Source organism: Mustela nigripes, chromosome 5 (genome assembly GCF_022355385.1).
Source record: "Mustela nigripes isolate SB6536 chromosome 5, MUSNIG.SB6536, whole genome shotgun sequence".
NCBI lineage: Eukaryota > Metazoa > Chordata > Mammalia > Carnivora > Mustelidae > Mustela > Mustela nigripes.
This window is the reverse complement of record NC_081561.1, coordinates 80,434,890-80,450,353: the sequence shown is the minus strand read 5'-3', so window position 1 is coordinate 80,450,353 and position 15,464 is coordinate 80,434,890. Positions and strand designations below refer to the sequence as shown.

At 37.7% G+C, this 15,464-nt stretch overlaps 1 protein-coding gene across 4 annotated transcripts in view; it reads right to left on the bottom strand.

Moving 5' to 3' along the window:
- AKAP7 (A-kinase anchoring protein 7) overlaps positions 1 to 15,464 on the bottom strand; it is a 154,120-nt gene that overhangs the window by 122,065 nt on the left and 16,591 nt on the right. For all 4 annotated transcript variants that reach the window (XM_059400730.1, XM_059400731.1, XM_059400732.1 and 1 more), the window contains exons 3-4: positions 9,790 to 9,929; positions 278 to 414 (exon numbers count right to left, since the gene is read on the bottom strand). In XM_059400730.1, the coding sequence (XP_059256713.1) occupies positions 278 to 414; positions 9,790 to 9,929 (277 nt within the window). The remainder of the gene's footprint in view (positions 1 to 277; positions 415 to 9,789; positions 9,930 to 15,464) is intronic.

Here is a 15,464-nt window from a genome sequence, read left to right as displayed (position 1 = left end):
TCCCTCTCTCTCTCTCTGCCTGCCTATCTGCCTACTTGTGATCTCTCTCTGTCAAATAAATAAATAAAAACTTTAAAAAAAAAAGTCTAGATTAGGAGGAATACTTGAATTGTTAATTCTGTACATTGACTATTTTTTTTGTACATTGACTATCAATTGGAATAAATTATAACAAAGAATGATTCCTTAGAATCTCAATGCCTCTGGGTTCTGCTATGCCTATTCATACTGAAGTAATAATCTGAAAGATGACATTCAAGGAAGACATATTACTCACATGTTTACTTCATCTTCATTCAATAATTGCATCACGAGCAGGGTAATATGAAAGGAGCCGTCACTGGTCATTGCTTTGGCTAGTTGCTTATCTTGTTGTATTATCGCGTTTTGCAGAATCTTAATTCCTCTTATAATCTAATCACACATACGCACATATACACATAAAAAAGAGATTAGACAAGCATAATTTCCTTATGGCAATTTGAAAATCAAGAAGAAAAATAAGCAACAATCAAAATTAGAACTATGTCAAGATTCTTCAACCAAGCAATGCTTAATTACCTACTTGTTCTCAAATATCCTGGATAAAATGACTTGGGAAGCTTAATATGATGTATGAGTTTTTAAAACTTATACAATCCTTGTCCATCTTAAAAACATCAAGCCTGGGGTGCCTGGGTGGCACAGTCAGTTAAGCATCAAACTCTTGATTTCAGCTCAGGTCATGCTCTCAGGGTCCCAAGATTAAGCCCCATACTGGGTCCTGTGCTCAACATGTAGTCTGCTTAAGATTCTCTCTCTCTCTTCTTCTGTGCTCTCCCTCTCTCCCTCTCTAAAATAAATAAATATATCTTTAAAAAAAAAAAAAATCAAGCCCAAGACCCTTATTTTACAAATTGGGTCACTGGTTGGATCCACTGGTTGACAACCTCTCAGTGACCAGGCATCTTTTCAGAAACTTGTCCTTGGACTATGCAGCATGACTCACGATAATTATGATCTTTCTGTAAATAAAAAAAAGTTTCATTCTTGCCACAGAAAGGTCAAACCAGCAGACAACATTCCATTCCTGTTGGAAATATTACTTATTTGTCCCCAAATGAATGTGTCTGAGAATCCATTCTTCATGGCCTTTAAAATTTTTTAGGACAGCAATAATCTCAACAGGAGTGACTATTGTCATTCTTCCAGATGTGTGAGGAGGGGCGTAACCACGGAGGGAGAGTTGCAAAGAAATCCAAACGCTTAGGTCAGAAAAACGATTACAGTGTGCGTGGAGGTGAGAGCCTCGTCTCTCATCAGACTGTCCCCTCTCAGTCTCTGCTCTGAAACAAGCAGGGGAATGATGCTCTTCCCTCCTCCACTTCCAGCTAGGTACAATCCCAGTCAACTTCTCCATGTGAGTGTACTGAAGTTGGTTTGAATGTGAAACAGCAAACTGAGCAACACTCAGAGAACAGAGAGCACATAGAAGCTCTGAAGCAGCAGAATTCGTCAGAGAGAAAAGGGGAAGGAGACGGGGCTGGCAAATGAAGCAGAGTCCATTAAAAAACAGCAGAGATAAGAAACAACGGAATCATGAGCACAGCAGACTGTTCTGATACTAGAGTAGCTGTTTTATCCTGAACAATGTCCCCATTATCTGCAGAATGTGACTGGACAAATCATGAGATGCCGTCCCAGGATCTGACTTCCCATATATATTTCCAATAAATCCGCGTCACTGAAAATAATCTCAGCATTTCTTCCCTCCTTGCCATCTGGAAGACACTGACACAGGAAATGGTTTTTTTCTGGGAGGAAGTTATGCAGTAACACCTAACATACTAGTTCCCAAGGCAAGAGGTCACTTCCATGAAACCTAGCAAAAGAATACTGATAGCTTCATAAAGCGCTCCTGACCTAATAGTGTGCAAAGATCATACAGAGTCACTTTGCTATATTCTCTATCAATAAAACTAAATTATAAACACCTCAAGGTCAGTGTTCATTATTCTGAAACCACCCTCTCACCATGGTGACTAGTAACAATAATAAAAACAATATTTAAAAGTACACCTGAAACTAATAGAACACTGTATATTAATTATGCTGGAATTAAAGTAAAATAAAATAGAGAACTGGCATGAGAACACATCAGTAAATGTCAATTCACATTATTCTAAAACGTGTTTTTCACCTAAAATTTATTAGACAGTTTCCAAATCATTAAATATACAGAATATCTTCGTTTTTTTTTAATAATCTAGGGTGCCAATTTAATTATCTACTCCATTACTTATAAAGTTTTTTTCTCAAAAAAATAGCTTTTAATTAAGAAAACAAAACAAGGGACGCCTGGGTGGCTCAGTTGGTTGGATGACTGCCTTCGGCTCAGGTCATGATCCTGGAGTCCCGGGATCAAGTCCCACATCGGGCTCCCAGCTCCACGGGGAGTCTGCTTCTCTCTCTGACCTTCTCCTCACTCATGATCTCTCTCACTGTCTCTCTCTCAAATAAATAAATAAAAAATCTTAAAAACAAAACAAAACAAAAAAACAGTACTTGAAGAACTGTAGCAGTAACTAACCTTTTTGGCGTGATCACTAGGTTCTAGATACTAAAGTAAGCATTTTACACATACTGGTTCACTGAAGCCTCTGAATGTTGCTATGTTGTAGATACGGGAATTAACTCTATTAAAATAAATTGAAAAACAGATGACTAAAAAAAAAAAAATCTCTTCAAAGTCATATACCCAAAATAGCAAAAGAAAATTTAAGGATAAATTACAACACGTGAGAAAAATACAAGGAATTAGTTTATTTTCAAGAGGGGACAAACAAACATATGTATATATATATATGTATGTGTGTGTGTGTGTGTGTGTGTGTGTGTATACTAAATGGACTCTTACTAAGGCATAACAAGGGGAGAGATCTTGTCATTTGCAAAAAAATACATTGATAGACCTACAGGAGTATGCTAAGTGAAAGGAGTCAGACTGAGAAAGACAAATACTGTAGGATTTCACTTATATGTGGAATCTAAAAAACAGAACATATAAACAAAAATCCAGAAAGAGACCCACAGACACAGAAAACAAACGTGTGGTTACAGAGGGGTGGGTGGTGGTGGGATGCTCAAAATGGGTGAAGGGGAGAGGTGAGATACAGGCTCCTGGTTATGGAATGAGTAAGTCATGGAGATGGAAGGTGCGGCGTAGTGAATATGGTCAGTGGTATCACCACAGCATTATGTGGTGGCAGACGGCAGCTACACTCGTGGTGAGCATAGCACTAATGTACACAGACTGGTGAAATCACTATGTTGTACAACTGAAACTAACGTAACACTGTGTGTCAACTATACTTCAGTCCAAAAAAAAAAAAAAAAAAGTCATACCTCTAAACAATATAATTAAATCCCCAAATCTTAGCTGGTACAAATGGTAATTCTGGTTTAACTGAAAATGATAAGTAGCACAGGATGAGAACTCTGTTTTATAAACAGACTGATGCAAATTAAGGGTGCTGGACTTGGCTCAGAAATTCTGGATTTTAACCCCAAGTCCACCACAGGTGTGAATCCACCCAAGTCACCTCCTCTCCTGGACTCTTGGTTTTTTCAGTTGTAAAACAGGAGTAACAGAATCTGCATTGCCAAACTCAGAGTGTTGTGTTATAGATCAAAGTAGATAAGCTACATAAAAATACTTTGTAAGCTCTACATCATTTGCCTAATAAAAGGTATGGAATACTGCCAATATTAAAATCAGCGGTTCTTTACCCTATGCATCGTGGCCTCCCTGATACCATTAGGCAATGTTTGGAGATATTTATGTCATAACTGGGGACTTGCTATTTGTTTTTTGTTTGTTTGGTTGGTTGGTTGGTTGGTTCTTCTAAAGGCTTATTTATTTGAGAGAGAGAGCATGCATGTGTGCCAGTAGGAAGAGGGGCAAAGGAAGAGGGAGAGAGAGAAGCCGCCTCCCCACTGAGCAAGGGATTCCATCACAGGGCCCGATCCCAGGACCCCGAGATTATGACCTGAGCTGAAAATAAAAGTCAGGCAGATGCTCAACCGACTGAGCCCCCCAGGCACTCTGGGATTTGCTACTTGTACCTAGTGAGTAGAGTATCCACATTTTCATAAAACACTCCATTCTGGGCTCAAATACTAATTATATGTAAATTCAAGATTATGATCAAAAAATTGCATTCATTCACGTATTCAGCATTTTAGTGCAATGTCCAGCATGCTAAAATAGTCTCAGACCATTCACATTTTTTAATTATCTAATAGCTTGTAAACTTAAAATTAAAAATAATAAAATACTTTGAACATTAATTCTCTAATGTCACACAGTACTTATGATGCAGGATTAACTTCAACCTATCAAAATTCTAAATGTAACCTAATCAAGTGATATATTTCCTTTTTTAAAAGTTTTATTTATTTAAGTAACCTCTACACTGAGCATGGGACTTGAACTCACAACTCTGAGACCAAGAGTCAGATGCTCCTCCGACTAAGCCAGCCAGGTGCCCTGAGTCAATGACATATTTCCAGCTATGCTTTGATCCTCCCAATGATGCTCCAGATTAATTTATATATTCCTTGAAATCATGTTAAGAGGTTTTTAAACGCTTTTTCCTAATAATATTCTTAAAACATAAAAGAAAAAGGAAAAAAACCTTCAGCATCTTCTTCCATAAGTACCAATGTCATTAAAAGCCAAAGGAAACTAATTTTTACAGCCACTGTTTAAAATTCTATAAAGCCATCAAAGCTTCTCACCCTAATCCCCAGCCATTGACAGTACTGCACAGGCACATTCTAAAAAATAGCTAATACTACAGAATCATATTTAAATATGATACTCAAAGAAATTTTTTAAAAATATGAGCATTATTAAAATCTTAAATATTTCATTGAGTATTATGTTTAGAGAACAAGAACAACCAACCACCTGTTAAATCTCACCACTAAGCCATATTCCATATGGCTAAAAACAATTCAGTAAGAAAATTCATTTTTCTATCTTTTCAAGCTTTCTAATTGACTCAAGGCATATATAAGTGCAGAGAAAAAGCCTTAAAGTTACAGTGCTTCTGCACAAGGAAGAGAAGTTGCATTCCAGCATAGAGCAGGAGAACATCTGTGACCCCATCTTTTGACATTATTTTCAGAATTTTTCAAAGCTGTTAACTTATGTTGTTCCTAAATTTGCTGCCTCATTAAGATTTACTAGAATTATCACTTCAGTTTGCTATGTAACTTTTCTTCAATGCTGAATACTTTCATTTTTCTTGCTTGTCTATAACCACGGAAAGAACTTGAAAAACTGATGAAAGAACAAAACTGAAGTAAAAAATCATTCTCCAATAGGAGAAGTTTCTAAATCTACCAAGTGCTTAACATACACACCAGGATATCAGACTTTTACAATTACATATCCCAGAAAAGAAGTGAATACTCTGATTATGTTTAGAAGACCAGCAACTTTCTCATGACAAAATGATGAAATATGGAATTAAATGCAACAAATGCCTTTTAAAAACCCCCAAAGAAAATCATATTTTTCCATTATTATAAAAAATCATCTTATAAAAAATTAATACATTCCTGAATTCAGTTTCTAGTTCTCTTGCATTTTTTCAGTGCTGATTTACCTTGTAATATTAACACTCAAAAGAAAGCACATAAAGCCAACAAATGAGTAAATCCAACTAGGATTAACAAACAATTCTAGCCACTTAAGAAACATGTAGGATTTATTATAAACCCATTAAGTTTTTCCTGCTTTATTTTTATTTTTGAATGAATGCATAGTTGCAGGTAATGGAGCAACACATACTTTCATATACTGGAAATTAGGATATTTTTATGCAGCCCTTCTAATGCACTTTCTAATTCTATTTATTAGAAGTATGAAATCATGAATTTCCATTAATGAAGAATTTCAAACATTTCAAAACCTAAAAGTATGTTTAAAAAATCAAAGACCCATATAAGTCTGAATACTTTTTTCTTTAAAACTAGATGCCAACAAGTAGAGGCCAAAAGTAGAGCAACTCATTGTGAATGTGCGAGCTTCTACAAACTTATTTGCAGGTCACTTAATTGGAACTTGGAATACAGTCTCCCATTGAAACAATGTTATAAATGCTGCTTCTTTTCCCAGGCCTTCCCACAAAAGCTCATAAGTAGTTTTAAAAGAAAATTAACACTTGCTACTTTAAAACAAACAAACAGAAAAGATGTTCATATAAAAGATGGAAAATGTGTCTCTTAAGGTCCTATCCTACCTCTCCTCCCTGTATTTGTATGTAGGCGTTCTATTATCTACAAATAAGTCTCTTTAGAGGGAAACATTAAATTATTTGGTTTCCAGGTCACTTGAAACCTGCATTCCCCATAACTTAAGTCACCCTACCCTTAAAGGATGACTATTAAACCTGCATTATAAAACCACCACTTGTAACACTGTATTTCTTATTTTAATTATTGTAAATGTTTTGGTATAACTTGGTATGCCACAAACACATCTGCAGCCCTGAGATGACAGTATTTTGTGTGTGTGTATTTCTACCCCTGCCAAGCTCTGCTCTAGGTACTGGGAATGAACCGAAGAACTCTGTGTGGAAGGCGAGCTCGCTCAGATTGCAAGGATGATAGATCACAAAAGGAAAGCTATGGGAGCCTGGAGGTGGCAGGGTGTGGGTGACGGAGGCGCAGCAGTCACCAGTGAAGAGGTTTGAACTAAGATTTTGGCCTCAACAAAACCAAGAGGAGACAAAAGAAAACTCCCAGACAGAAAAGGCTTTCGGGGGGGGGGGGGCAGAGGAAACCTGGCAAGTTCAAGACCAGAGGGGTTCAAGCCGAAGGAACAAGTGCCAAAGTGGAGAAAGCCGAACCGTGCAGATCCTCACAGAACACAGTAAAGCCTCTGTCTCTACCCTAAAACCACCAGGGAAATAGTGAAGTATATAAGCTGGTGGGTGACATGTCCAGATTTGGGTTTAGAAAGTAATTATCACCTCCATATTACACCTAAAGAAATGTAAACTACAGAAATGAAGTCATCTGACCTACATCCACAGCGAGCTTAGAGCCCAGACGGTATTCAAACAAGACTGTAGGACTGCAAAGCGGCACTCCCCACTTTCTACACAACCTCCCAGAAAGTGAAAAGCAGAAACAAAGGCTATGGCAGCTTACAGGGTGAAAACCAAGAGGGGCAGACCATCCTCCCTCTTCCGCTTGCTCCAGGCACTTCCGTGGCCCAAATCCTGAACTCAACAGAAGGAAAGAATTGCTCGATCCCCTTTCATCTTCATCCCCTCCCCCATCCTGTCCCTCCCCACCATATCACCCCACTGATCTTCACTGGAAGAGGCAGGAAGCCAAAGAGGCCAGAAGGGGTAGGGCCGACATGAAGAGGACACAGAGCTGCTGCTGAGACCACCACGGGAGCCACGGACGGAGTAGAGACAGACTCCATGAAGGGCCTCATTAAAGCAACTTGCAGAAGTGCTTCCCAAACTTCTACCCTGCACAACAAAGCAAGATAAGAAAACTGGGGTCTCTTCCAGTCACAAATCCTGTATCCACATGGGGATTTGCCTGTTTCACATTCTGGGTCCTAAAGAGCTGGCTTCTGACTTCACAGTTAAGTACCATCACCTCTGACTTCCAACTCTCTTCTAACTCCTATATGAGCAGATGATCTTAAATTTCAAAGAAAACTTGTCCAAATAACTCAGAGGTATTTTTATACAATATATAATATGTAACATAATAATTACTCATGGGGCGCCTGGGTGGCTCAGTGGTTTAAAGCCTCTGCCTTCAGCTCAGGTCCTAATCCCAGGATCCTGGGATCGAGCCCCATGTCGGGCTCTCTGCTCACCAGAGAGCCTGCTTCCCTTCCTCTCTCTCTGCCTGCCTCTCTGTCTACTTGTGATCTCTGTCTGTCAAATAAATAAATAAATAAATAATCTTTAAAAAATAATAATAATAATAATTACTCATGACATTAACTCTCTGCCACCTAAATACTTGTAAGGACAAATGTACAGCTAACCCCCCAGTTTCTATTGGTATGTACCAGTAAAATCAGAATCGAATTCATTACTGCATTAAATTCTAAAACCTTATATTGCTTTTTATGTATCTTCCTCTCCCCAGTTACACTGTGATTTCACAGACTAGAAATTTCCTGGAATATATCAATAACATTTATTTTTTTTCTTTTGATATTTATTTATTTGATTTCAATTGCATTTCTTTTGGTTTTTAAAAATTCACTAGCATTTCCTAGAAACACTCTAGTTAAATAAGGGGGGGAAACAAATGCAAAGTGTGCCTGGTGTGAAAAAGAAAACCACAGAAGGCCCTAAGGATAGGGGCCTCATGTCAGCCAACCAAGACTTCACACCTAACTGCCCCCCAGGAGCGGAACAAGTCCACACGGAATTTCCCAGTCAGCAGCAGGACATTCACTGACAGAAGCCTTCCGTTCTCCTCACATGGGTGACCTCACCTAAAACAAGGATTCTCTGCCAATAGTTTCCTTCTTTCCTCTCTCGCTCTCTATCACTCTCTCTCTACCTTTAAAACCCCTCTTTTTTCTGCAGCCTGTTGGAGCACTTTTCTCTCTGCCATATGAGATGCTGCCCGATTCGTGACTTGCTCAATAAAGCCAACGGGGTCTTCAAATTTACTTGGAATTTTTGTTGTTTGATACTAGTAAAAGAGATCACAGTCCACAATCAGAAATTCCGCTCTGCCTCTCAGACTGCACCAATATGTGAAAACAGTCCCTCTTTGAGGGAGCTGTTCTTCCCTGCCTCACCTCTCTACCAGTTCTAACAGATAGAGCAGCTCTCAGCCATTTACAAGGGTTTCTTAGTTTGGGCCAATTGGTCCTGCTTTCTATTATTCATACCACATTGATTTTTCAGAAGTTTAATAGATTTCTACAATAGTTTACCATGCCACATTAAATTGGCATAGCAATGAGTAATTTTTAAAGAAACTGTGTTGCAATTACCATCACCTTACACGAGACTAAGCAGCAAGAGATCCCACTTTACTTTCCCAGCAGAGATTCCAGAATCCTCTTTTTCTACCTGGTCACTACCCTCTGCTTCTGAAAGGTTCCTCCACTGTGGTAGGCAAATGCTTAGAGAGAACCAACCTTGACATGCCATCTGGCAACACTTTTCAAAAGTCTTTTGCAAAATTATTAACTATGGTTGTTTAAATACTATTTCTCAAAATTACTGTTTAAATATATTATATTGCATAAGTAAGATTATTTCTTATTGCCCAGCTAAAATACTGTCAAAGAGACTGAAGGGCTAAGAGCAAATGGGTTTACAAGCATTTAGTGTACCTTAAATTTAATTTAAAATAAAACTTTATAGTAAAAGTTGTTTGTTTGTTTGTTTTTAAATAGCACCTCTAAAAAACAAAACCAAATGAATAAACAAACAAAAATGCAGAAACAAATCCATACATACAAAGAACTGACTGGGCTGCCTGAGGGATAAGGGGTAAGTGGATGAGCAGAAGGGGGGAAGGGGAGACAGAGGTAGTTATGGAATGAGTAAGTCACAGGGATGAAAGGCATAGGGAATATAGTCAATGGTATTTTAATAGTGTTGCATGGTGACAGATGGAAGCTACACCGTCAGTGTGACCACGAGCATAGCACAATATAGATCGTCAAATCACTATGTTATACAACTAAAATCAATGTAACATTTCAAGTCAACTATACTTCAATTTAAAGAAAAGCACCTCTTTGTTGGTGATCGGAATGGATAGGAAATAGTTGGGCTGATAATCTTTTTGCTTTTTTTTCCTCTTCTTTATTTGATCCTTACTGATCCGTTCATTTTCTTTACTTCTCTCCAAATTTATGTGAGGTACATCAGTGACTAGAGGGAAAAAGTCAAACAACAATATGTCTAATGTATTTAAACAAAGATATTTTAGTCAAAAAAAAAAGGAAACAAGCACTACATAAGTAGCAATCACTCATTATAGTCATTTTTAAATCTAAAGAAATAGCTAGCAAACTCTTCTGTAAAGGACCTCAGAGTAAATATTTTATGCTTTGCAGATCATATTGTCTTAGTCAAAACTAACCAAGTCGGCTATAGACAAACACAGAGGATAGGTATAGCTGTGTTCCAACAAAGCTTTCTTTTTGTTTGTTTGTTTTAATTTGACTTATTTATTTGAGAGAGAGTGAAAACTAGAGAGAGAGGGAGAAGGAGGCTCCCCACTGAGCAGGGAGCCCCATGTGGGACTCGATCCCAGGACCCTGGGATCATGACCTGAGCCAAAGGCAGATGCCCAACCGAATGAGCCACTCTACTCTCCCTAATAAAACTTTCTTTACAAAGCAGGTAGTTAGCCAGATTTAGCCCACAATCTAAAGCACAACTAACAACTATCTTCTTCCCCATGCCACAATTTTCATGATACTAGGAAAGATAATTTTTGCATCCATCTTGTATATATGTATTTGTCACCTCCACAACATAACCACTTAGAGCAATGCACTCGAAGTTTGGTTTGTGGTCAATGTGATGCCACAAACTTGCAAAAATTAAGACAGCTTTAGAAACTTCCACAGCAAGTAGGCAAAGTAATTTTGTCTATAAAATGTTGGTTTCTATTTTGTATTCTTTTTCCATTTTTCTAATAGTTCATTTTTTTTTTTTTTACTGTAGTTTACAAAAGTATCAGCTGGCAACAAATAGAAAACTTGAAAAAAAAAAAAAAAAACTAGTCCTTAACCACAGATAGTCAAGAAGCAGGCTACTCGCTAAAGTAGCTTCAAAAGACCCATTTACAATGCCCAACAATTCTAATTATGAAGCTAAGCCCCCAGAAATAATTACCAAATCAGTATGAAATGCCACTGTCTCCTTTTTCACAGACTCTATTGGGAACTCCCCCTATGTATGCAAAACTACCACTGATTGAATTTTCAAGGCTGTGTCTTCTTGACACAAAATGGAGTGCCTAATAGAGACTCTGCAAAAATTCAAGTATAATTGCATATTCGGAGGTATGATTTTAGAAAGAGGTAGGAGGAAGAAACCACCTTATGTACATTCAATCACATGAGGCTGGTTCTATCTTTGGGATCAATTCTAAGAGACTTGGGTGATCATGAGACACAATGCCTTGGAAAGGACTATGGGAAGTCTGAGTTCAGCCAATAGCACACTGCTTGTGTGTCTACACAGTCCTGATCTAACTGAACTCATTATACATGAGAAAAAAGAAGAGCAAAAAAAACTCTAAAAACTGCTCAATGTCAGAGAGTCAAATCTGGCATTTAGACCCTTTAACTTTCCCCTTCTAGTTTATTTTCTACTGGATCAAACTGCTTCTCTGTTGAAGGTCTGCAAAACCACAGGGCAGAAGTAATTTTCCTTACTCTATTATTCTTTAATTTTAAAAAAAAAATTTTTAAGTAATCTCTATACCCAATATGGAGCTAAACTTAAAACCCTGAGATCAAGCGTCACCTGCCTCAGCAACTCGACCAGTCAGGTCCCTTACTGTTCTTTAAAATATTAACAGCGGGGCACCTGGCTGGCTCAGTCAGAGGAGCACGTGATTCGTGATCTTGGGGTCATGAATTCAAGCCCCACATTAGGTGTAGCAATTATTTAAAACTAAATAAACTTTTGGGGCACCCGGGTGGCTCAGTGGGTTAAAGCCTCTGCCTTCAGCTCAGGTCAGGGTCCTGGGATCAAGTCTCGCATCGGGCTCTCTGCTCAGCAGGGAGCCTGCTTCCCCCTCTCTCTGTCTCTGCCTGCCTCTCTGCCTACTTGTGATCTCTGTCAAATAAATAAATAAATTCTTTAAGATAAATAAATAAAAATAAACTTTAAAAGATTTTTAAAAAATAAAAAATAAAGAGTAAATGTTTTTTAAATAAATGTCACAAATGTTTTAGTACTAACTTCTAAGAAAATTAGGAGAGTATGTTTAAAATTTAAAAACTAAAGGTCTATAGAAATAGACAGGAGGAACATACTCTAGGAGGAACATACACTTGTGACATCTACAAGGCAGGAGTAAATTAAGAGCAAGGTAACCTGGGTAAAGAGTCTGACTATATCACTATGAGTTAGGGCAAAATTATCTGGTATATTTGCACATCCACTTCACTGCTATATTTCCAAACAATAGATCTGATGATTAATATGGTTAAAATGGTATATCCTCACAAACAGAACATGTATTTGAAATAAAAATTATCGACTTCCTGTTTATATGCAAGCTTGTCACAACCTTGTAAATTCTATTGCTAAGAAAAAGTTTGCTGTGGGGCACCTGGGTGGCTCAGTGGGTTAAGCCGCTGCCTTCGGCTCAGGTCATGATCTCAGGGTCCTGGGATCGAGTCCCGCATCAGGCTCTCTGCTCAGCAGGGAGCCTGCTTTCCTCCCTCTCTCTCTCTGCCTGCCTCTCTGTCTACTTGTGATCTCTCTCTGTCAAATAAATAAATAAAATCTTTAAAAAAAAAAAAAGTTTGCTGCATTCTCATCTGTATCATGAGCATCATTTGAATTGCCTCATATGATGCCATTGGGTTTTATTTTCCATGCAATTCTTTAAATATGGAAAATGAAATCAATATGTTGTCAAGCTGCTTGTAATTTTAGACATCTAAGAAACAGTCCTACATTCGATTGTAGTAACAAACTAAATCTACTAATTTTAAACAGAAGCCACAAAATATGCTAATAAAGTACCATATATATTTTAAACCGACGTCTGAATACATTTCTAGCCCACTTCCATCTGTTCTTAGTAAACCGGTACTCCAGAAATGGAAACCAATTTTAATAGTCTGGATCAGAGTTTGTGGGTTGGACTCCTGCCCCCCCCCCCCACTTACCAGCTGTGAGATCATAGATTAGTCACATGAACTCTCTTTACTTCAGTTTCCTCCTCTATAATTTGAGAATAATGATAATAATAGGTACCCCACAGGGTCATTTTTGAGTGAGTTAATACATGTACACTCTTAGACGACTTCCTGGTACAAACTTAGCACTATCATTAGGTATTATAATTATCAGATATTACCCAAAGCAAAACAGAATTAGGGAGATAAATGTGTACCTGGATCATTTAGAAGACTCCAAAAAGAAACCAAGATGAAATATAACCTATCCATTGTTTTTCATCATCCAGGCCACTTGTACTCTCCATTATTATGGACAATGAAGAACATTATTGAGCAGTTTTTAAAAAATTAAAGAAAACACTGAAAAATATTTCTAAAGCAAAACAGCCATTTCTTAAAGATAAAATCACAGGCTAATTCTAAATAAGTTCCCAGTATCCTTCGTTTTATATCCCATTGTCCAAATCAGGACACAGAGTTAACCCCATCCAGCACTGGAAGCTGGAATAGTGAGTTATCAACCTAACCCTATGAGGGAAAAGTAATCTGCAAAAGGAAAAGGATGAGGAACAGCTGACGGCAAGGCAACCGGTACTGTCTGTTTCAGTCCTGTAGAGGCAGCACTAGACAGCGAAAAGAGCAATGACCCAAAGCATCCTTCCATCAAATCACTTCATTTCTCTACCTGAGAATTTAGAAAGTTTCCCAATCCTTAGAGAACAGTTTATTCTAGGTCTGAGGCATAAAATCTACCAGAAGAGTCTGGATCTTCAAAGACTTCCGGCACCATGTGAATCTGAAAGTCCCCTCACTGGCCAAAGATGGCAAAATTTCAGCATCAAATAGAATAATAACTTCAATGGTGTGAGAGACATCAACTATGCTTAAATCCTTCAGTTCATTATAATACTCAAAGGAAAAGTTAAACCCAAAATTCACAGGTCATCTTTGGATTAGTCTAAAGAACTATTATTTTATGAATTTAGTGATAAAAGAAAAAAACATCAAGCATTTATCCTGCCTTTCCTTGATAGCAAAGCTGCATACAGGCAATCAAACAGTTAACAAAGGCAAAGTTCTTTTTTATAGAAATTTTCAGCTAAAAATGCAAAAAGACAAGAGTTATAACATCACCATTTTGAAACCCTTCACAGAGCAATGGATCAGCCCAAAGGGTATCAATGGATAATCCATTAAATAGAAAGCTGATGGGGAATTTTAGTAATGGATACATCAAGTAACAAGAAGGAAGCCACTGATAAATCTTAACATCACAAAAAGGCAAGACAACCAAACACCATATACTTCCTGATGTCACACAATAGGAGATTCAAGGCATTTTTACAGCTCTCTTGCCAAATTCCAAAAGTTAGCCAAGATTCTTTAATCTACCAATTTACTTAACTATAAAGGACAGAGAAATACATTAAATGACTATAATATAGGTACATATATACAGACTGATTTCTTCAATAAACACACACACACACACACACACACAAAGGGAGATCTACAGATGGAAAAAAAAAACTGAAGAGATTTGTCAATCAAATATAATGCATAGGCTTTATTTCCTAATTCAAAAGAGTTTTTAAAAAATTATGTCACAGAGAAATGTGAATACTGACAGCATATTTGATGACATTAGCATTTACTCTGCCTTCGACTCAGGTCATGATCCCAGGGGCCTGGGATTGAGCCCCGAGTCGGTGGGGGGGGGGTCTCTGCTCAGCGGGGAGCCTGCTTCCTCCTCTCTCTGCCTGACTCTCTGCCTACTTGTGATCTCTGTCTGTCCAATAAATGGCTAAAATCTTTTATAAATAAATAAATAGATAGATAGATAAATAAATAAAATAAAAAACATAAACAAAAACTAGGGGCAGGGACAGGGGTAGGACAGTTAGATAATCTCTATCTAGAGTCTCTCCTAGCTAGTTTTCTGTCTTCTGTGATAAAGGTAGTAATTTAATACCTGTACCAATTAGGATATTTCATGGTGAAATTAGATTTTAAAAATGGTATCAGTTAGAAGAGCATGTGACTCCTGATCGTAGGGTCATGGGTTGAAGTCCTATGTTGGCTGTACAGATTACTCAAATAAATAAATAAATAAATAACCTGAAGAAGAGGAAGAGAAAGAAAAAGAAGAGTGTCCAAATTAGTAATACGCCTGATTTTATCACCTGTAGTTCATTTCAAAATTAATATAGTAGAAAAAGACCTATAGTCTAGTTTTTCTTTTTTCAAACTGCTAGTATCAACCCACTAGTGGGTTATGAAATCAACTTAGAATATCATCTAAAAGCACTTTTTAAAACCAGGAATGAGGGGCGCCTGGGTGGCTCAGTGGGTTAAGCGTCGCTTTCAGCTCAGGTCATGATCTCAGGGTCCTGGGATCGAGCCCCACATCGGGCTCTCTGCTTGACAGGGAGTTTGCTTCCTCCTCTCTCTCTGCCTACTTGTGATCTCTGTCTGTCAAATAAATAAGTAAAATCTTCATAAAAATAAACAAATAAATAAATAAAATAAAGCCACA